The 21,958-nt window shown below is 46.7% G+C and overlaps 1 protein-coding gene across 2 annotated transcripts in view; it reads left to right on the forward strand.

The window, feature by feature from the left end:
- Nucleotides 1-21,958, forward strand: part of SERPINE2 (serpin family E member 2) — a 68,818-nt gene that overhangs the window by 25,338 nt on the left and 21,522 nt on the right. For both annotated transcript variants that reach the window (XM_018058899.1, XM_018058900.1), the window contains exons 2-3: nucleotides 13,918-14,198; nucleotides 17,234-17,461. In XM_018058899.1, coding sequence (XP_017914388.1) covers nucleotides 13,940-14,198; nucleotides 17,234-17,461 — 487 coding nt within the window. In that variant the 5' untranslated portion in view covers nucleotides 13,918-13,939. The remainder of the gene's footprint in view (nucleotides 1-13,917; nucleotides 14,199-17,233; nucleotides 17,462-21,958) is intronic.

The following is a 21,958-nucleotide window of genomic DNA, read 5'->3' on the forward strand; positions in this document are numbered from 1 at the left end:
TTAGACTCAGGAGGTGTGTGCCATGATGAGCTGTTCCTTAAGATTATGGCCCCAGGGTAGACCTGGTCCTACAAGGACTGTAGAATGATGATGGAGTTAAAAATCAAAATCTCTGTTTCCAGAACCATCCACAGGACCTCCTAACATAAAACTTTTTTGCACATGAGATCCTCTGTTGGAGCACTCTCCCCTGCCCCCAACCCCCTCCTGCTTTGTCCTTTCAAGCTCATCCTGCAAGGCTGGCCCTTCCTCAGAGCACCTCCCCGGCCCCTGCCTGTCCCTTCTTCTCCCCAGGTGTGTCTCGGCTCCTCTATTGTCCATTGTACTTGCTGTCAGAGCACTTGCAAAGCAGATATGTCAGTATGAATGTAAACATCCACCCAGGATTCATGATGGTCTCATTGAAATCCGTTTCCCTCTAGACCAAGGTTTCTAACCTCTACCCTCTTGACGTTTTGGAGTGAACAGGTCCTTGTGCAGGGCTGTCCTGAGCCTTGGAGGGTGTTGAGCACCACCCTGGCCTCTGCCCACTAGATGCCCATAGCACCCTACCCCCTACACCCAGTTATCATGACCAAAGACCTCCAGCTGTTGCCAGATGTTCCCTGGGGGACAGACCACCCTGGTGGAGAACTGCGTCACTAGATTGTTCCAGAGGGCAGGCACCGAGCCCATTCTGTCCAGGTTCTCCCCCTAGTCCTCTTCCTGGCACACCAGTGCTTTGCAAATATTTGTGAAATTGATAAATGGACGAACGGTACCTCCTCATTAAACAGTTCTTTATGTGACATCCTCAGAAAGACCACCTGATTTCAAAAGAACCAAGCAGGTTTCATTGTGAATTTGAGCCTTCGAAATCAAGAGTTCCTCTCTTAGCTGAGTATGGCTTCCTTACCCTCTTCCCCTGCTGCCTGGAGTAAGGATGCAGGAGTCTTCGACTTCCTGCCTGATTAAAGCCCGCATCCTCTGTTAACACTGCCAGGGCAGGGGCCCTCAGAGCCTAGAAAAAGCACCTCCATCATTCCCAGAGCTGGGAGGCCTCCCACTACCTCTGAATGCTCCTTTCGAGGAGGATCTCTACGGGCAGAACGGGAACCTCCTGCAGGTGGCATTTTTGTGGGTGATTTGGTGCAGGGCTTGCCTGGAGATGCAATTCAGCATTCATCAGCTGAGTCTCCTTCCCCCTCTTGCTGGCCTCTGCTCCCTTTTCATGAGGAAAGGGAGGAAAATAGAGGTTTGGGCTCAGTTTTGCTTAGCTAAGCATGTAACTGAATATGATTAGTTCAGAAACATGCCAAGGAGTAAACGCAGTCAGCCGTAAGTATAAATGTAGGGTATGTGTGAGCGATTTAGGCTTTTCTCTGTACCTGGCAGTTTGGGTGCCGTGAGCCTGAATGATAGAGCGGGCTTTGCTTTGCGTGCGTGCTCAGTCACATCCAACCCTTTGTGACCCCATGGACTGTAGCCTGCCAGGCTCCTCCGTCTATGAAATTTTCCAAGCAAGAATACTGGAGTGGGTTGCCGTTTCCTTCTCCAGGGATCAAACCTGTGTCCCTTGCATCTCCTACATTGGCAGATGGATTCTTTACCATTGAGCCATTGAGGGGGGCGGGGGGCGGAGAAAGAAAGGACTACTGGGTGTGGAGGAGTAGGCAGTGGGGAGGGGCAGGCTGATGGGGGTATTGACTGGTTGCTCCTGCTTTATGGGAGGGACATCAGGGTGAGCCACAGCAGAGGGATGCTTGGGCTGGTCCTCCCACGGTGCAGGAACAGCTGTGCCTGCTGTTAACGCCGTCCATGCTGCGCCTTGCAGGGGGACTCGGGGTGACATGGGCACCACCCCCGCTCCAGCCGCAGAACTTCACAGGCTTGTAGAAGAGCCCGCTTTGATAAGGCGGCTGACAGGCCACAGCTTTCTCTAATGGTAACACAAAGCTTCCCGTCTGGGATTCCCAGAAGGGACGGGCAGGATGCCTTCCTCCCCTAGGTAGAGAAGCCTTGGGCCCAGAGTTCCAGGGAGAGTCACTGTGACATTTGTCCCTTCGACAAGAAACAAGTCTGTGATCAGACTGAGGCCTCGATTCTAAGTTAAGGAAAGTCAGTCGTGATACACGGGGAAGAGTGCACGTGTGTGCTTTTTTGTGCTTTGGAACAGCCTTCTTATCCTTGGCACAACTAACATTTGGGGCTGGATGTCTCTTTGCAGCGGGGAGCCGTCTCAGGCAGCATCCCTGGCCTCAACCCGTGAAAAGCCAGTAGCACCCCCTCCCACGTAGGGCAAACCCAAACATCTCCGGACGTTGCCAGATGTCCCTTGGGCCGGGGGTGGGGGGCAGTGTCACCCCCCTCCCAGCTGGAACCATGGCCCTAGAGGCACAAGCATTCTGCTCAGTCCCTGTGCTCTGCAGAGCTGTGGTCACTTGTTTACTCTGAGTATTTGATGATTTAAGCACAGGACGGAGAGGGAGAAAGAAGGCAGTGTTTCTTTACTTTTCCCTCAGCTGACCCTTTAAACTGCATCCCAAGAGTCAGCATGATAGACTGGCTAAATGTGTCAGTTTTCAGACATCTCTTCACCTTGTATGATCTGTATGAGCTGGAAGGTTTATTTAATTTTTCTGGGCAGAATGGTGTATGTAACCTCCCAGCCACTTACAACTGACTAAGATTGTGGGTTCCAACTCGCAGTGGCAAGCCTCTGAAAGTAACGGGTATATACAGTTAGCATCAAAGCACACAGAAGCTGGAGGAAAAGGGCACAGATCTGCTAAGAGGTCACCCACGGTGTCCCTCCCTTGGAAATTTAGGTTGCAGTGATCATTGCTGTTGCATTTATCTAATGCAAAGAATATTGTGGTGATTTTGCTATGAGAAACAACTCCACAGTGAACCTTTTTAGGCTCAAATCTTTTATAATTTTTATTGTTACCTTAAGATTGAAGAGCTCTTACTGTTCCAGTAGGTATACACACTTTTAAAAATTTTCATACCAAGAATTGTTTTTCAGAGAGAATTTTATCAATTTACACTTTCAGCACTTACTGTTCACTCTTTTTTTTTTTTTTAAGCAACAAGTCTAGAGAGCATTGATTTCTCACCTATGAATTGAAGACCTGTAGATGACAACAGAGTTATTCTCAAGGGTCAGAAAAGTCATGTTCCTGGTCTGACTTTCAGTATAGACTGAATAAATAATATCTCAAAACATGATTGTCTTAAAATGTATCAAGATGCTACTATGTATAGATAGATATAATTTGCATTTTAATGGTGTTTATGGATTCATGGTAGTATTTTATTGTGTCTTTTCACCAGTACTAAAAATATAATTCATCATGAAGCATCTGTAATACTTTTCTTAGCTCTCAAAAATATGCTGCCTTGTTCTAAAGATTGAGAACCACCAGTCCGTATCATTCTAATATTTTAGGCTATTGATTAGAAAGTCATCCATATAAACGGTTGTGTCTTAAAGATTTGTCAATAAGGAAGTCTATAGGACTTGACATCACATGTAAAACATTTAATGGCCCAAGTCAGCAGCCTAAAAAAACATATCACACAGCCATTAAAGGTTTTTTGGAACATACTTACCTGCCTCCTATGCTCAGTTGCTCAGTCTTGTGAAAGTCTTTGTGGCCCCGTGGATGAAGCCTGCCAGGTTCCCCTGTCCAAGGGATTTCCCAGGCAAGAATACTGGAGTGGGTTGCCATTTCCTCTTACAGGAGATCTTTCTGACACCTGCGTCTCCTGCCTCAGCAGGTGGATTCTTTACCACTGTGCCACTCGGGAAGCCCTACCTATTTCCACTCCCACCATATAAAACCCCTTCTTTCTCTTATAAAGAAGTGGGAACACACCAGCACTGTATTGCTCTGTGTAAATAGTCTGGTGATGGTTTTGTCACTCAGTCGTGTCTGACTCTTGCAACCCCGTGAACTGTAGCCCGCCAGGCTCCTCTGTCCATGGGATTCTCCAAGCAAGAATACTGGAGTGGGTTGCTGTCTCCTTTCCTGTAAATAGTCTAAAGAAGTTGTAAATATACAGACAGGGCTCTATTAAGGTGGAAGTATTGTTGGACCTGTTTTCTTAGCTCAATCCTTGAGACTTTCTTAATAGCTATTGAAATGAAAATCAGAGACTGTTTGAGCATCGAGGGAGACGAGACAACATTTACTGAGCCCCCTGCTCTGAGCCAGGCACTGTGCTCGGTCCTGTCTGTCTTTCTGTTGTGCAGATGGAATTCCCATGACCACCCTTGAAATTCAATTTCTAATATGGTAAATGAGAAAGCTGAAATTGATAAAGATTGTGACTTGCCTTGGATCTCTTTGTTAGTGGATGGTAAAACTAAGATTTGAACCTTAGATAAAATTCCCCTGACATTTAGAGGAAAAGAAAATAAACGTCCCATTATCTTAAAAGATAAAAGTTGGACAATTTTAAATATTTTAAAAGTTGGACAATTCTCAATTTTTAAAAAAAGAACCATAAAAAAAAGAGATGGAAAACTAACAAAACCCCAATTACCTTCTTTCTCCTAGCCTTTCCCTTTCACCCCAAAAGAGATTTCAGAATGAATGGTGTGTGGATGAAAGGCATTTGGATGTTAGTTAGAGCATACTTACAATACGTGTCTCTTGGTTGAAGGAACCTTTTAGATGCTGTTGCCATACATTTCTGTAGCTGAACATTTCTTTCCTGGGAATTTTTAGGTTCCTTTTTGGCAAAAGGAATTAGTGTCACAGATCAAGCATCTGCTTTGAAGTCTTAAAAAATTTAAGAAAAAAATCCAAAGAGGTCTCTCTAAGCCTCTCTCTAGTAACCTGAAAGGAGACATTTTAAAACCACCAAGCTGCTGTCACTTTGATCAGCTGGCATTTCCTGTTTGTTCTCTTAAGTCTTAAGAATGCTAACTCATTCAGATAACACTCCATACCTTCCCAAGAAGGATATCAAGATGCCCTTTCCTTTTGCTTGGTTATCTAATTTTCTATCTTAAGAGAATGTGGTAGATATTTGGAAACGAGGACAGATTCTGGTAGACATTTATCAGTAATGTTTGTAGAGGTTTGAGGGACTGGAGTCCCCCTCTCTCCATCATAGGACCAGACTTAACCACAGATACTTGTGCATTAACAGCTACAGTCATTTTACAAACATGGACTTCACCTCCATAGGGCAACTCCTGAAGTTCTCCAGGCTGCCTCTTGCCAAGTACCCTTACCAGTTAGGCCATTGCCTGTTGGCAGAGCATTGGTGAGAAGCATTGGCCTGATGGCTAGGCAGCACAGTCCTACTTCAGGCCTCTTAGAGGTCTCAATCTGGCAGCCCAATGCCTTTCCTTCACATTTACTTCTTTGGGAAGCTCTATGAAGAAATCTGTTGGGAGATGTCATGATTCTAATATAATCTGATATGCTGTTCTTTTTCTCTACCTCCTGTAGCCCCCTGCTAGAAGAAATGGTTAATCCAGAGGCAAATTAATGAAGGGTCTTAGTTTCCGAGAACCAGGATCCTAGAAGCACTGAAATCAGAAGGATATTAACCGTTTCCAGTTTCCTAATACTTGAGAATGTGTCAGCGTTTATCAAGGGGAGGGAGCTGATTGTCATGCCTCCCCTCTCCCCCTGGTAAACTGGGGGACTCTCCTTGTCATGCTGTGGGCCAGTTGTTCATTCTAGGAGCTTGCATTGTTAGGGTCTCACTCAGGATGGGGTTGATCCAGGAGACTTACCACCTCCACATGAGGGTGATCTGTTTTAATTATCCTAGCCCAACTTTTCATGCCCAGCTCATACCCTCATCTTCTCAGCATCCAGGACTATAAGGGCTGTATAGCCCTGGGAAGCAAACTAGTTCACATATAAGCAATCTGTCTTCCATAATTTGAATTTTAATATTTGGCTGTAGTCCAGGGAGAGATGTAAATGGATTTTGTATTTTTCCACATTGTTGTTGCCCAGTATCCCCACAGTTAATTTAGGGTTTATTTGATCAAGATACTCAGATTGTGGTCTCTAAATATTGTCTCCCACTAAAAGGAACCAGAGTTCCCTAGAGAAGTATCTGGTTCCAACTGGGACAGGAAGTATGTCAAACAAGCCTAGAACATCTTGCCAAACCAGAAACAAGGAAGCTATTGAGACTGCAGGGTCATATAAAAGGTTCAGGGGCCAGCCTGAAGAGGCTTGTTCTGAGCATCAATAAAAGTAATAGCATCTCAGTCAATCAAAAGCCTTAAAATATGTTGGAAAACATGCATTCATAATTATACTAAGCAAACAAACAAGGAAACCCCCTCTGGTTAACATCAAGAATTCTGAGTAACCAAGTCATTATTTGGAGAATGATATAAGGAATGGATTATTGCCTTTGCTATACAAACTGAACCTCAAGACAACCAAATAGTTGGTTATGGGAAATTTCTTTTTATAGAAATATTCCAACTAATAAAGAATTACAACAGCACCATTTGGCAAGCCGTAATAAAACAATGCACTTAGGCAATGATCAAGAGTAAGTGCTAACATCACAAAAAAGACACATACAGCCTCTGTCTCCTGATTCCAGCCCCTTGTACAAAACCTCTGTGAAATACTCCTTCAAAAAAAGAGATTTAAATCTGATCAGCCTCTGGAGCAGAAGTTGGCAAACTTCCTATGAAGGGCCAGGTAGTAAATGTTTCTTGGCTTTGCAGTCCAACTGGGCAGCTGTCTGTTCAACTTGTGGTAGGAGCTTAAATGCAGCCGGAGACAAAGCAACAAAGTGTGGCCAGATCGGACCCAGGAGTTTGCAGACCAATGTTCTAGGTCTAAATATGGGTTTACAGAAAGTAAGGAAGGCAGAGGAGCTTATTAAACAGCATCACATGAATGCAGTCAGCAAAGTCTAGACTGGGAAATGATGGAACAAACAAATTGGTCTCTTCAAAGAAAGACTTCCCAGGAAAAAGTTAAAAATAAAGTAACCAGGGAAAGATTTTTAAAAAGACAAGAGACATGTCAACCAGTTGCCAGGTATGGAGCTTATTTAGATCCCGATTTAAATAAACTGCAAAAATGGAAGACTATCGGGGAAATTTGAATGCTGATTAGATATTTAACATAATAAATAGTTATTAATTTTTGAGGGGGATAATATGTGTATGTATTCCTTAGGTTTAGAGTGTATATTGAAAATACTTTGAATTATATACTGTCTAGCATTTACTTCAAAAATAATCTTTGATTTTAAAAGAAAATAAGCCACGAGTTATTTCATCTGGATGTTAGGTACTGAGGATTTATTTTTGCATATACTTGAAATCTTTTATGACAGAAAGATTTTTAAAATATATACATTTTACCCAATACATCACTTTAAACATATTTTGGAGAATAAGAAGGGATGGAGCATTTTTTATTAGACACTCCTGTGTCCTCTTAAAACAGATGGGAATCATCTGGCTAAGAGTTGGCACCAGAAGAGTCTTTCCAGTGTTTTCCCCCCAAAACTGTTTATAGACATCTTATTTGTTATTTTAAATAGACTTGACAGATATCACATTATTTATCATTTGAGCTGACAAGTATATTACTTATCATTTGCTCATGTGTTATATGTAAAAGATGTTTTGTTTTGTTAAAAAAAAAGAGAGAGAGAATTTATAAGATTGAAAATAAGCTTCATCTTTTGTGACCAGCTCTACTGGTCCCCCGTTGTTTAACTGATGAGCGACTGCAGGAATCTGGCCACAAGGCCTTTCTACAAGGGAGGTAATGTGAACGATGGTAACTGGCAGGGATGAGGCAGTGGGGTGCAGAGGGAACCAGGGATGCAGAAAAGCAGGCGTCAGCACCAGGGGCGGTTGCTGTGCTGGATGTCTGCCGTGGGAATAAGGGCCCTGTGTTACCAGATACCCATCAATTTTCCTTTTTCCTGAGAACTCTACATCTAGATTGTATGTGACATCTTCTCACTTTTAGTTGCTTAAAACAGGGGTCCCAGTACTGCCCTATGGCCTGTTAGGAACCAGGCCACACAGCAGGAGGTGAGCAAAACATCTGTATTTACAGCCGGCCCCCATCACTCGCATTACATCCCAAGCTCCGCCTCTCATCCGAGCAGCCGTGGCAATAGATTCTCACGGGAGTACTAACCCTACTGTGAGCTGTGCATGCAAGAGAGCTAGGTTGTATGTTCCTCGTGCAGGTCACCCTGAAACCATCCCCCTCACTCTCATCTTCGGTGCATGGAAAAACTGTCTTCCGTGAGACTGGTCCCTGGTGTCAGAAATGTTGAGGACTGCTGGCCTGAAATATTTCTAGAGCACCTTGTATTCCAGACCGAACCCTCACATAGCTGGATTAGACCTCAGATTTAGCTTTCCTCCCCAATGGCAGGGCCCTAAACAAGAGCCTGAGGGCATGGGGGTTCTAAAGTGCTCTGGCCCTGCTTTCTGTGAACTTCCAGTCTAGTTGGGAGGGAAAAAAATACTTGAAAAACAAAATGAGAGGTGTAGATAGAAAATGCTATGGGAATTCAGAGAAGGGGGTGGCTAGTCCCATCGGAGACAATAAGGGAATACTTCCCACAGGCCATGGAAGGAGTTGGGGGAAGCCCTGGTGTGCTAGGTGGAGGGCCAGGGAGAGAAGCAATGCCACAGACCCAGTCACGGGAAACCAGCCCTTTAAGAGAAGAGTTGGGGACTTTCCTGGTGGTCCAGTGGCTAAGGTTCCACGCTCCCAATGCAGGGGGCCCAGATTCGATGCCAGGTCAGGCAACTAGATCCCACCTGCCACAACTATGCTGCAACTAAAAAGGATCCCACAGTGAAGATCAAATATCGCATGTGCCACAGTGAAGACCCAGGGCGGCCAAATAAATATGAGAGATTTCAGGCCAGTGGCCCTCCACGACTCACCAGTGAAGGGTTTTCAGGCCGAGATAGTATCCTGCACAATCAGATGAAAATAGTCAGCAAACAGTGGGAAGCATGGCACTGAAATTTGGCTGAGCATTTGAGCTGCACATTGGAGCCATCGTCTTTCTAGAAGTGATGGTTGAGTCACAGGGCCTGTAAAGAGTGTGTTTCTCTAATGGCTGCCCTTGATAGGTGGTACATTTATATAGGTGGTCAGAGTGCTCTCTGAGTCTGGCATTTGCAACACTGATGGTGGTTTAGTTGCTAAGTTGTGTTCAACTCTTGCGACCCCATAGACTGTGGCCTGCTAGGCTCCTCTGTCCATGGGATTCTCCAGGCAAGAATACTGGAGTAGGTTACCATCTCCTCCAGGGGATCTTCCCGACCTAGGGATTAAACCTGCTTCCCGGATTGCAGGTGGATTCTTTCCTGACTGAGCCACCAGGGAAGCCCTGTTTGCAAAGCTGCCAACCCATAATTTACAACACTGTGTGTGTGCATGCATGCTGAGCTGCTTTAGTCATGTCCGACTCTTTGCAACCCTACAGACTAACCCACCAGGCTCCTCTGTCCATGGGATTCTCCAGGCAAGAATACTGTAGTGTGTTGCCATTTCCTTTTCCAGGGGATCTTCATGACCTAGGGATCAAACCCACGTCTCTCGTGTTTCCTGCATCAGCCGGCGGGTTCTTTACCGTTAGTGCCATTTGGAAAGCCAAATTTACAACACGAAATCTCACTTAAAGCTCAAAAACATTCCTCACTCTGGAAAGGAAAGATTTGAAGTAAGAGAAACTAGAAGTTCATGAGGAAATAGAAGCCCACATTTGGAAAAATATACCTGTAATAATGGGCTTCCCTTGTGGCTCAGCTGGTAAAAAAATCTGCCTGCAATGTGGGAGACCTGGGTTCAATCCCTGGGTTGGGAAGATCCCTTGGAGAAGGGAAAAGCTACCCACTCCAGTATTCTGGCCTGGAGAATTCCATGGACTATTGCAAAGAGTTGGACATGACTGAGCGACTTTCATTTTCACCTGCAATAATGACTTTATTTATAGGTTTGTAATCTCCCTACAAGAATGGCTTAAAGTGGAGACTTTTCACTACTATGAAAAGAGTTTTCAAGAAATTGAACCATTTAAATAGATTTAGGATCGTCCATATTGATGCTGTGTAATACATTTGGGTGACATCTTTATTCCTTCTTTTACCTGAATGTTTAAAGTGTAATTTCTCTTAAAAAAATAAAATAGGATGTTATTATGTTCCTCCCATAATGAGAATCTCTTCCTTCTAGAGAGTAAGCATTTCAAAGCCTGATAACTCTACCAGTTATTTCATGTAAAAGACTGTTTGAACATGAATATGTATTCATACCAGGAATGTTATCAGCCGATAGTAATGTTTGGATTAATACTCACTGTCCTGGCCACAGAACTTTGGGAAGAAGTAAAAGCTTAATCTTAGACATGCGCACAAGCCAGGTAAGTTTAGACAGCTGAGCATTTAGCCTATGAAACTGAAGCCAAAAAGAAGTTATGCCCAGAACATCAATCACAAACAGCTCTGATTCCAAGTTCTGCACAGCCTCAGACCCTGTCCCAGTGTACTGTTATGAAACTACACACAGACATCTCTCAAAAACTTCCCAATCCAAGGAACCAAGAAAAACACCCCTGGCAGACTTCCCCCACTTTATAATGAAACTGTTCTTTTAGCTAAAATTCACAACCAAGCAAAATTCTGCTAAATAAGGTGGCTATTTATTTGGGAGACAGTCTTTGCTGATTGCAAGACCTTGGAACATAACTTTTTCTGGTTACTGATCCTTTCTACCCGTTTTACAATCTTCTACATAAATCTATAGTGTTTGGATAAATCAACTTTAAACTAGCAGAGGCCAAACCAATTTGGTGTCCTTTCTGAGTATGCAGATTCAAATATTTGCTAATCCGGGAGAATTTTGTTGGGAGGTTTGGGGAATATGGATTATTCCCCACACTGAAGGCAGCTGCCAGAGTCCACCAAAATGCTAGAGTCAACAGTTCAGATTGATGAAGTTGGTACCAGTCACCGGATTTGTAACAAAGATGGTACCAACTGTTTTATATTTATGCTGGCTTTGTAGTATCTCAAAGGTTAAAGTGGGCATTTATTTCCAGAACAAAAAAAAAAAAAGGAGAAGAAGGGAGGGAGAGGGGATGGACACAGTGTCTAATGTCTAATTTTTAGATGCATTGAGTAAAGCTTCCATAGTCAGGATTGGGGAGCTCTGCATTGTCAACCAGGCCAAAAGAAACTCAGAGGATTGTTGTGGTATTAGAGCCAGTCCAAGGTGCCAAAGTCAGACTAGGCCACTCTGGCCATAGGAAAACCCTGAGTGGGAGTGTATGTAGGTCACTTACATGTTTTGAATTTAGACAGGCTGCATTTACACTCCCATTCTACAGTTAAGCTCTGAATGTTCTGAATTTTTTGTAACGTGCTTGTTTCCCAATATAAAGAATATTGCACCATCATCTTTGAACAATGCCCTTAGTGGTTCACCTTGGGGCCCTGCATGTTCAGTGGGGAGCAGGTGGGGAAGTAGTGGGTGCCTCTTTCCACCCTACTGCATTTTACTCTGTTGGAAAACGTTTGAAGCTAAAAGCGAGTGAGGTTCAGGACTAAACAGAATCATTTTCTTAGGACTTTCCTGGTGCTCCAGTGGTTAAGAATCCACCTGCCAATGCAGCGGACAGGGGTTCAATCCCTGGTCCAGGAAGATTCCACATGCTGTCAGGCAACTAACCCTGTGCATAACAGCTGCTTAAGCCTGCGAGCCTAGAGCCCATGCTTCACAACCAGAGAAAGCCTGTGTGCAGCCAGAAATACAGAAATAAGATAAATTTTTTAAAAGGAATCATTTTCTAGTCATGCTCAATAACATTATTTTGCTGCAATGAAAAATAATTAGCAAAAATAGAACATATATAAGGCATCAGGTTTAATCCCACATGCATTTATTGACCATCCCCTGGAGTGGGGAGCAGGAAAAGTAGAGAGGAAGGCAAGAGACACGGAGCTTCCCAGGTGGCGCAGTGGTAAAGAATCCACCCGCCATGCAGGAGACCTGGCTTCAATCCCTGGGTCGGGAGGATCCCCTGGAGAAGGAAATGGCAACCCCCTCCAGTATTCTTGCCTGAAAAATCCCATGGACAGAGGAGCCCGGTGGTTGCAGAGAGTCAGACACGACTTAGTGACTACACAAGAACTAAGGGAACACACATTCCCGTGTTTGCCTGATGCTGTCCTGGTTCCCTTTCGTTCCCTGGAGCACATGGACACTATTTTGCCCTCCAGGTTACCTCTGCTAAAAGGCTCCGCTCTGTCTTATTCTCTGAAGACACACCCTCTACCTTCCCTATGCAAATACACATAGTGTCCATGGTATTCTCCAGGCAAGAATACTGGAGTGGGTTGCCATTTCCTTCCCCAGGGGATCTTCCTTCCCGACCCAGGGATCAAACCCTGGTCTCCTGCACTGCAGGCAGATTCTTTACCATCTGAGCCACCAGGAAAGCATATGACAGGAGGACCAGTTGTTTCCTGGAGAAATTTGTGCCCATCAGGAGCCCAGATCTAGGGAGGAGCCAGGTTAGCCACATCTTGAGTTCTGTGTTGGTTTTATCAGCTGCCGCTTCCAAATTCTTATTTAACGAGAGTATTTGCTTTTCCATAAATACATGTAAATTTCCTACCTCTTACTTGTCACAGCCAAAGAAAGCTCAGCAGTAATCAAGGAAGAAAGCGTATTTCAAAGGAATCACCACAACTGACAATATCTGTAAACAATGCCGTCTCCGATTGCTCTGCCCTCTTGCAGGTTTACATTTATTTTCACTTAAATTTAGTTTCATTAAGCATTCTTTAGTTAAGAAAATCATATGCTTATGGTAAAAATCGTGTACGTGTAGTTAATAAGATAATCTCAGCAACCTGAGAGATTCACTTCCTGTTTCAAACCCTCCAGTGGTTTCTCATGACCCATAGAATGAAATGCAAGAACCGGATGGGGCTTGACAAGCCCTTCAGAATCCGGCCCCTTTTTCTACTTCACCCTCTTCCCCTCCCCTCCTCCCCACGTACCTTATATTGCAGCCACGTCGAACTCTGATAACCCATCTCTGCTTCTCCTCTGCCCCTCTGCGTGGCGCATCCTTTCCCCCGATTCGCACTTCTTCTGATTACTCTGGCCTTGGCACGTGTGTCCCTCTGCAGAAGTGACTTCCCTGCCCATCCAGGCCCATGCTGCCCCACCTCTGCTGCTTCCTTCACTTACATAACCATTCATACTGCTGTGCCCCTGATCCCTCTCTGAAAGGACTCTATTGCCTCCTGGTTTTCTGTCTCCCCTCTGGAATATAAGCTCCCGGAGGGCAGGGCTCATGACCATTTTCTTTACAGTCTGTGCTCAGCACTTAGGCAAGGGCCTGGCACACTGCGGGTGCTCAGTAAATATTGGTATGATGGGATGAAGGGTGGTTATGGAAAAGAAAGAATGATTAGAGTCGTGTTTGCCGCAGTCTTGGGACCAGCAAGTGGAAGTTTCCTTCCTCTAGCTCCCCATCCCCCTCACAAAATATAAAGGAAAACAGTTTCATCTATGCTGTTCTATCTTGACTATAGTAAAGATCTGCAGTTACACTAAATTTAGTAAATCATAGCCACCTGGGTACAGAGTTGTTTTGTTGTTGTTAAGTCGCTGAGCCGTGTCCGACTCTTTTTGTGACCCCTTGACTGTAGCCTGCCAGGCTCCTCTGTTCGTGGGTTTTCCAGGCAAGAATATTGGAGAAGGTTGCCATTTCCTTCTCCAGGGGAACTTGCCCACCCAGGGATCGAACTTGTGTCTCCTGCATTGGCAGGCAGATTCTTTACCACTGAGCCACCAGGGAATCCCGAGTATAAAGTAGTTCCTCCGTAAATGTTTGTTCAGTATAGAACATAAATATTTTCTCCGTCTCCTCTTTCAGGTTGTTCTTGCTGGAAGGAACCATGAATTGGCATTTCCCTTTCTTCCTGGTGGCCTCCGTGACGTTGCCCTCTGTGTGCTCCCAGTTCAACCCTCTGTCTCTGGAGGAACTCGGCTCCGACACGGGCATCCAGGTGTTCAATCAGATCGTCAAGTCCCAGCCTCATGACAACATCATCATTTCTCCGCACGGGATCGCGTCCGTCCTGGGGATGTTACAGCTGGGAGCCGACGGCAGGACCAAGAAGCAGCTCACCACGGTGATGAGATACGGCGTGAACGGTGCGTGTGTCTGGGCCTGGCTGTGCAGGTGTCCCGGGCAGGAGGGCCCCTTGCTCAGCCGGGAGGGGTCTCGCTAGCGCCCCCTGCGCCTGAGGACCAGCCTCCTCTAGGGGCCAGTGGCAATGCTGGGGCTCTGGAGAGCTGGGCTCTGGGCTTTGCTCTGCAGCTGTGGGGTTACAGGCAGGCACTTGATCTCTGGATGCTCCTGTTTTCTCATCTCAAACAAAACTTCCCATCTGCCCCACCCCCATGGTGTACAGGGCTCAGAATGCATTATGGCTGTGAGTATGCTTTTAAATCCATAAGCTTGGGGAGGTGGGTGGCTGTGACCATGGAGGGCAGCAGAGGGGAGCCTTGTGCTAGGGAATCCATCTGCGTCTTCACTGGTGGTGGACACATGAGTCTCCATGGGGGGTGAAATTGCAAAGAGCTGCACACACACACGCACACCCCACATGCATGCATGTAAAACAAGTGCATGGGAGACTGGGCCAGTGGCAGTTTCCTGGTTGTGGATCTGTATCCTACCATCATGCAAGATACTATCATTGGGAAATTGGTGAAAGGTAGAAATATACAGGGGAAAATATATGGTTTTGCAACTTCCTGTGACTCTATCACTATTGCAAACTAAAAAGCTTGATTTCTTTTTCAAGTAAGGCCCAATAGGAATGGTTTTGTTTTCTTGAAAGAAAACCCTGTTTGAATTACCTGCCTAAACTTAGGGGCTTACATCTCCAAGCGTTGTCACTCAGCCTTAGCTCAGGTTTTCTTACCCGAGTCTCCATCCACCACCTCCTCCAGGGCATGGGGTATGGGGGGCAGCGCTGGTCTTTGGCACCAGCGGACACCGTGACCTTGAACAATTCCTTTCTCACGTCTGGTTCTTGGTTGCTTTATTGGGAAGTGAAGGTGCTTTCCCGCCCACATTCTTCCACTCCCACTTGCCATCAGATTCTAGGAGTCTTGACCCTGTTGACCGTCAGAACAGAGGAGAGAGATGGGGGTTTGGGAGCTTGAGCGCCTCCCTCTGCACCCCAGCTTGATTCTTCTCTAAGCAGCCTCCTCTGGGGCCACCAGCCCCAGAGGCCTACCCGCCCCCGCCCTCCCACGCTGGCCCTCACTCTTGTTTACACAGCGTGAAACCTCTTCATGAGTTTGCAGTTCCTTCACCTGTTGGAAGCAGAGGAGGACTAAATGCTTGGAACACACTGTGCTGCCCTCGTTGGAAGCCCACTGAAGTCTTGGTGATTTATAACTTCAGAGCAAACCACCCATAGGGTTCCTGGCCTCTCCCAGGGCCGGCCAGGCCCTGCCGGCCGACACCATTTTAAAAGAGCAACTAGATTCTTGTTTGTTTTCCCTCCAAGCCACATCCATGTCAGGTAGTATTTCTAAAATGTTGACATATCGGTCTGTGGGCAACCTCCCCTGACCCAAAGTCGCTCACCGTCAGTTCACACGACAGACTCATCCAGGGGAGCCCGGGTGGGCTGTCAGGCCCTGGTTTGGGGTCAGCCTCTGGGAACTCAGGATGGCGGTACGTGGGTTGTGGAGGGAGGTGAGGCAATCCAGGGCAGGGGAGGAGGACCTGCCCTGACCTTTTCTGAGCAGGGGGCCAGGGCCGGTGGAGGAGGCCATGCAGCTGGAAGGAACGAGTGCCAGGATTGGGCCCTGACGGCGGCTGGTCCCTTCATCATACAGGGGGCCTGCCTGCTCTGGGCCCACGAGGGGTGGGGTCCCCAGAGGCCTCACAAAGGGCCGGACCGTGGGGCTCTCACCTGCCCTCTTCCAGAGTGACCGTCAAGGTGACCCTGCTGGTTGTTTTAGAACAGTGTCATTTTGAAAGGACCCCAAGTGAGTTAGACGGATCTGTGAGTCAAGCTCTCTTGTAGGCACGCATTTCATCCTCTATGACTTCTTTCCCTCTTTTCCATGCCCTGAAACCAAATGGAGTGCATACAAGTCGCTTGTGTAAAATAAAGCTTAGAGGAGAGTGAAAAGTGAAGTCGCTCAGTCGTGTCCAACTCTTTGTGACCCCCATGGACTGTAGCCTACTAGGCTCCTCCGTCCATAGGATTTTCCAGGCAAGAGTACTGGAGCAGGTTTCCATTTCCTTCTCCAGGAGATCTTCCCAGCCCAGGGACTGAACCTGGCTCTCCCGGATTGTAGGCAGATGCTTTACTGTCTGAGCCACCAGGAAGTCAAAAATAAAGCTTATGTCACCATAAAATGAATCCCCTTTGTGAGCTTGGTATCAAGTAAAAATCACATTGTTCTTGGATGGTGGCACATGGCAGTTTTTCATAGTCTTTCTGATGTTTCTTGATACCTTTTTTTTTTTTTTTCAAAATAGAGACAAGAAATTGAACTATTAAATCTTTGTCAGGAAAGGAAATAGAACTTCAGAAGAGAGAGAGACAGATTAGGAGAGTCCTTGGGCTGATTCCCCCGTGGGTGCGTAACTGACGAGGGTGCCAGTCTCCCTGTTGGCCTGGTGCCAGGAACCTCTTCCAGGAGAGCGAGGTCTACACGGGGGAGGTGCGGAGCAGCCCAGGGAGATGCCTGTTTTCAGGCAAGACGTACAGTTGATCTCGTGTGTCTGTGTGCTCAGTCATGTCTGATACTTTGCGATCCATGGACTGACTGTAGCCCGCCAGACTCCTCTGTCCATGGGATTTCCTAGGCAAGAATACTGGAGTGGCTTGCCATTTCCTTCTCCAGGAGATCTTCCCAACTCAGGGATCGAACTTGCATCTCCTGCATTGGCAGGTGGATTCTTTACCACTGAGCCATCTGGGAAGCCTGCAGCTGATCTTGAGGGGTTAACAGTTACATATCACTTTCCGCCCTCCCCTCTTTTCTTAACAGGAAGCCACTGAAAAATCAGATGATTTAGTCTCTTGCTCCTCATACTCATCTTTTTTATTATACTGTTCTTATTTTCCATACTCTAGATGATATTAAAAAAAAAAAAAAAAGAAAGCCTTGAGTTCTTATGGAAATATCTCTGCATTTTCTCCTTTCTGCTTCAGGAGTCGGTAAGATGTTAAAGAAGATCAACAAGGCCATCGTCTCCAAGAAGAATAAAGACATCGTGACGGTGGCCAACGCCGTGTTTGTGAAGAACAACTCGAAGATGGAAGTGCCCTTCGTCACGAGGAACAAGGACGTGTTCCAGTGTGAAGTCCGGAATGCGAACTTCGAGGACCCGGCCTCCGCCTGTGCGTCCATCAATGCGTGGGTCAGGAACGAGACGCAGGGTGAGTGGCCATGGGTCCCGGGGCGAGTAGGGGTGGTTTTCTGCAGGAACGAGATGCAGGGTGAGTGGCCATGGGTCCCGGGGTGAGTGGAGGTGGTTTTCTGCAGGAACGAGACGCAGGGTGAGTGGCCATGGGTCCCGGGGCGAGTGGCGGTGGTTTTCTGCTTTGTGGACAAAGGCATGAGTTAGGCTCTGAGACCCTACCTGAGGTCAGTGAGTCCAGCGGCCTGTCCGTGCTGAAAGCCCTGGACCCCACTGACTACACCGTCCTCTCCCTCTTAGCAGCCCCACAGCTCAGTCTTCTTCCTTCCCTTTTCCTGCTATGGGCGCAGCTCGTCCCCCTCCACCCCTCCACCCCCAGGACTTGTCTCGCTGCGGCTCAGGGACCACGGCAGGATACAGCTCAGGGACCAGGGCAGGATACAGCTCCAAGGATTCTCTTCTTTCTCAATGCACCTCATCTCCAGGTCCCCGCCCCCAGGCCCTTGTCTGTTCTGCAGATTTTCTTTGCTCATTTCTTCCTGCTTGTATATTTGCATCCCCCTTGCCCAGAATGTGCTTCTCAGCCTGTAAGGTTCAGGGCTGAGCCCTCCCCTCACCTCCCTGCCTCTCTTTATTGAAGAATAGTTGATGTACAGTATTATATAAGGTGCGGGTGTACAGTGTAGCGATTCTCGGGTTTTAGCGGTTGCACTCCGTGTGCGGTTATTACAGAGTATTAGCCATATGCCCGGGCTGCACAGTACATCCTTGTAGAGTATTTTCGACACACCAGTTTGGGCCTCTCGGCCCCCTGCCCCGGGTTGCCTCTCTCCTCCCCTTCCTCCCCCCCTCCCCCTCGCCTCTGTCATCGCAGGAAGTAGGTGTGTTGGTGGGTTGTGGTTGGCATGTGCTTACACAACCATGCCCTTCATTAGATAGAGCACGTCCACCGTGATGGCCATTTGTGCGTGTGTATCCCTTGCCCCGTGAAACTGAAGAAATGTCTAACATCAGTGCTTTTAGCCTGCTCATTTGTGAAGTGCAGTTTCAGGGGAAACATTCAGGAGGTGGGATAGGTACAGAACAACAGAGAAAAGTTAAGGCTAGAAACAGATTTGGAAACCGACTTTCACAAAGAGGGGAGTTAAGGTCATGAGAGGGGAAGCAAAAGAGTCTCAAGAAGGAGAATAAGCCCAAAGAGGGACCTTGGAGGAACTCTGTCTCTCGCGGTCACATCTCTTGAAGCATGGTTCCAGCCCCAGAACGGCCCAGGGCATGTGTTTAGAATTCGGATCACTGGACCCCTAGTCTGCTGAGGCAGAAGCTCTGAGGCAGGGGCCTAGCCTTCTGGACTAAAGCAAGTTCTCCCCCAGTCTCCCTCTAAACTTGTCAAGGCAAATATTTGCAAACCACGTGAGGGGCCAGAAAAGATGCTCTGGAGGGTGGAGGAGAGCCAGGGTGGTGTTGGTAAACCCGTGCCATCCCTTCTTAACAGGACCCTGCATGGTGCAACCTAGGCGCCCTTCCTGAAACCACAAAATGATCAGGAGACCAGCAAGTGGGAGGGGATTAGTGTGATTTCTGAGCCTGCAGGACTGAGAACAGAGGCGGGAAGCTGATGGCACTCAGATGCGGAGTGGCTGTGTGATGTGACATGCCAGATCCCACCTAGTCTTCTCCTCTGCTGTGTCCTGGGAGCAGTAAGTCCCTCAGGATGCCGCCCGACAGTTTCAGGCCACTTTGAACACACACTGACTCAATGCATTGCTCACAGCATCTGGGGAAAGGAAAGCAGTAAGGCTAAACAAGTGCTCTTCAACCCTGCAGACCTAACTCCCGCTGTCAAAAAAAAAAAAAGATTTTCATACTCTCTTGAAGTGAAATGCATAGCTCCTGAAACCTATGCACACATACATAAATTTAAAAAACTTAATATAATGCCAAGCTGTAATACTAGGAAAAACAAAAGTAGTTTATGGATGTAGTTCAAAAGGTAAACCCTTGGGTATAGCCACCCCTGAATTTGCAACAGAATCTTAGAGTAAGAACTGACATGGAAATTGACATTCACACTGTGAATTGACAGCCACAAAAGCAGACTGCATCAGGCCCGCTCTACTGGTGACACAGAAACCGCAGGCTGTGTTACCATCATTGATGCAGTTTTTTTCTAAAACCCTGCAAAACTCTTCATAAATTTCCGACCAAAACAAGTACAGGCTCCTCTTGGTTTGCATGGTCATCACTTTCCCGGCAAATTCAGTGTCCATCAACAGTACGCAAAATATATGGCAGAAACCAACACACTACTGTAAAGTGGTTATCCTCCAGTTAAAAATAAATTATTAAAAAAAATACTTTGTGTTTACAAGCAAGAAAAGTGAGGTTCTGGGCTCAGATGACCTTGAGCAGGTTTCTCAATGACATGACTCTGCAGCGGAGTGTTGGAAAGTTATGCAGGAAGCAGGACCGTTCATTGCGTGGGGCTGTTTTGAACATTACAAGACAGGTAGCATCTCTGGTCACTGTCCACTCAGCCAGAAACACTCCTACAGATTTTCAAACGGCCCCACTCAGAGGCACTTGGCTACATGCGAGGTCTCAGGGAGACACTGGAGGTGAATCAGTCTACATGTGGAAGACCACCACGTGGAGATGACCGATCCTGCCCTGAAGAGGATGGGGGAGACTTTCCAGTGTGCCAGGGATATGGTGATGGCTTGCCTGGGACACCCTCTCTATGGCCTCGGACCCAACCATGAGGGCCCCATCCCAGTCTCGGCCATCCTGTCTCCAATCACAGGGCCCCATCCCAGTCTCGGCCATCCTGTCTCCAATCACAGACACCCCTGTGCATCCTGCTTCCTGGAATGCTTTCTCTCCCCGATAGCCCCTGGCCTATTCATTTCACACTATCTCATGAATGGCATAGCCCTTACAAGCAGTAAGTAGTTTGAATATCAGTTCTGCCACCTACTGGCCGTGTAACATCAGCCTGGTTACTTAAACTCCCTGTGCCTCAGCATCCTCCTCTGTAAAATGGGGAGATGATATAATAGCGGAACTGGAACTTTCCCGACGTCCAGTGATTGGGACTTACTGCTTTCCCTGCCAAGGGCACGGGTTTGATCCCCGGTGGGGGAACTAAGATCTTTCCAGCCTCATGGTGCAGCCAAAAAGAGAAAAACTGAAGGAAAAAAAAAAAAAAAGACAGTGGTACCTATTAGAATTCTTATAATAACATTAAGGCTGTTATGAGAGTGTAAATAATACTCATAAGGCATTTAACAGAGTGGTTGACACTTTGGAAATAATGTTTGGTGAATGTGAACTATTTTCACAGTTATAGGCTCAAATAATATTTCCTCATGGAGCCCACCCATCCCTGATCTCACTGACCAGATCGGATCCCCCTCTTACTTGCCTTCACATCCTTAAGTATCCATACTTTCACTGCAGGCTATTTATTACAATTGTATTTCCAAGTCACTTATGTCAGCCTCCACCTCCCTCTAATCTATAGCTTTTTGAGGGGCAGGGTTTGTTTTTGTTTTGTTTTCTTACCTGAAAGAGTTCCTGGCACATGGTAGGCAGGCATCAAAGAGCGAATGCATGGATCGATGGATGGGTGGATAGATGATGGATGTGTGTTCGTGACAGTTATTGATGGCAGCTCCCTCCTTGCCTCTAAACCATGCATTTTTTCCTTATTTCTTTGTGCTTCCTTATTATATCTTAGTTCCACCAGTAGCAGTGTCCTTGTTTAGTTGCCAGGTTGTATCTGACCCTTTTGTGACCCCCACGGACTGTAGCCCACTAGGCTCCTCTGTCCCTGGGGTTTGCTAGGCAAGAATACTGGAGTGGGTTGCCATTTCCTTCTCCAGGGGAACTTCCTGACCCAGGGATTGAACCTGTGTCTCCTGCATTGGCAGGCGGATTCTTTACCGCGGAGCTAGCCTAAACCTGGTGGCAGGAAGAGGCTTTATCCGTCTCAGGAAAAAGGGCAGAAGAGGTTGCTTCAGACTGTTGGTGTGCACCGACAGAAGAGTGAACGTAGAGTCGTAGGTGTGATTTTTCAATAATCAATGACGGGGTGCTTGCTCTTGTGCAGCTCACAGTTTAGTTGAGGGAGACAGATGTTACATTTGGCTAGAATAAAATGCTGCAGGGTAACGATAGTGCTGAGCCCTGGGTTTTATGGAAACTCTTGGGAGATGGGAGGAGGGTCAGACAAGAGTTATAAGAGGGGACCATTGAGCTGTATCTCAAAGGTATGTAGGAGTTGGACTGGATGGATAATGGTCCCAGCGAAGGCAACACACAGCTATTGGGAAACCGACTCGCTGGAGCACAGAATTCTCACTTCCTTCCCACAGGATCCAGTGTTCACAGAGGCCCCTTGCATTGAAAGATGGCTATTTATAGCGCTTGTGCTCTCCTTGCAGATCCTGCTGTAAGGGGGGCGTTGGCGCCCCCTGGTGTAAGTAAAGAGCAGCGATGACACTGACTTACTGAG

Source organism: Capra hircus, chromosome 2 (genome assembly GCF_001704415.2).
Source record: "Capra hircus breed San Clemente chromosome 2, ASM170441v1, whole genome shotgun sequence".
Lineage (NCBI taxonomy): Eukaryota > Metazoa > Chordata > Mammalia > Artiodactyla > Bovidae > Capra > Capra hircus.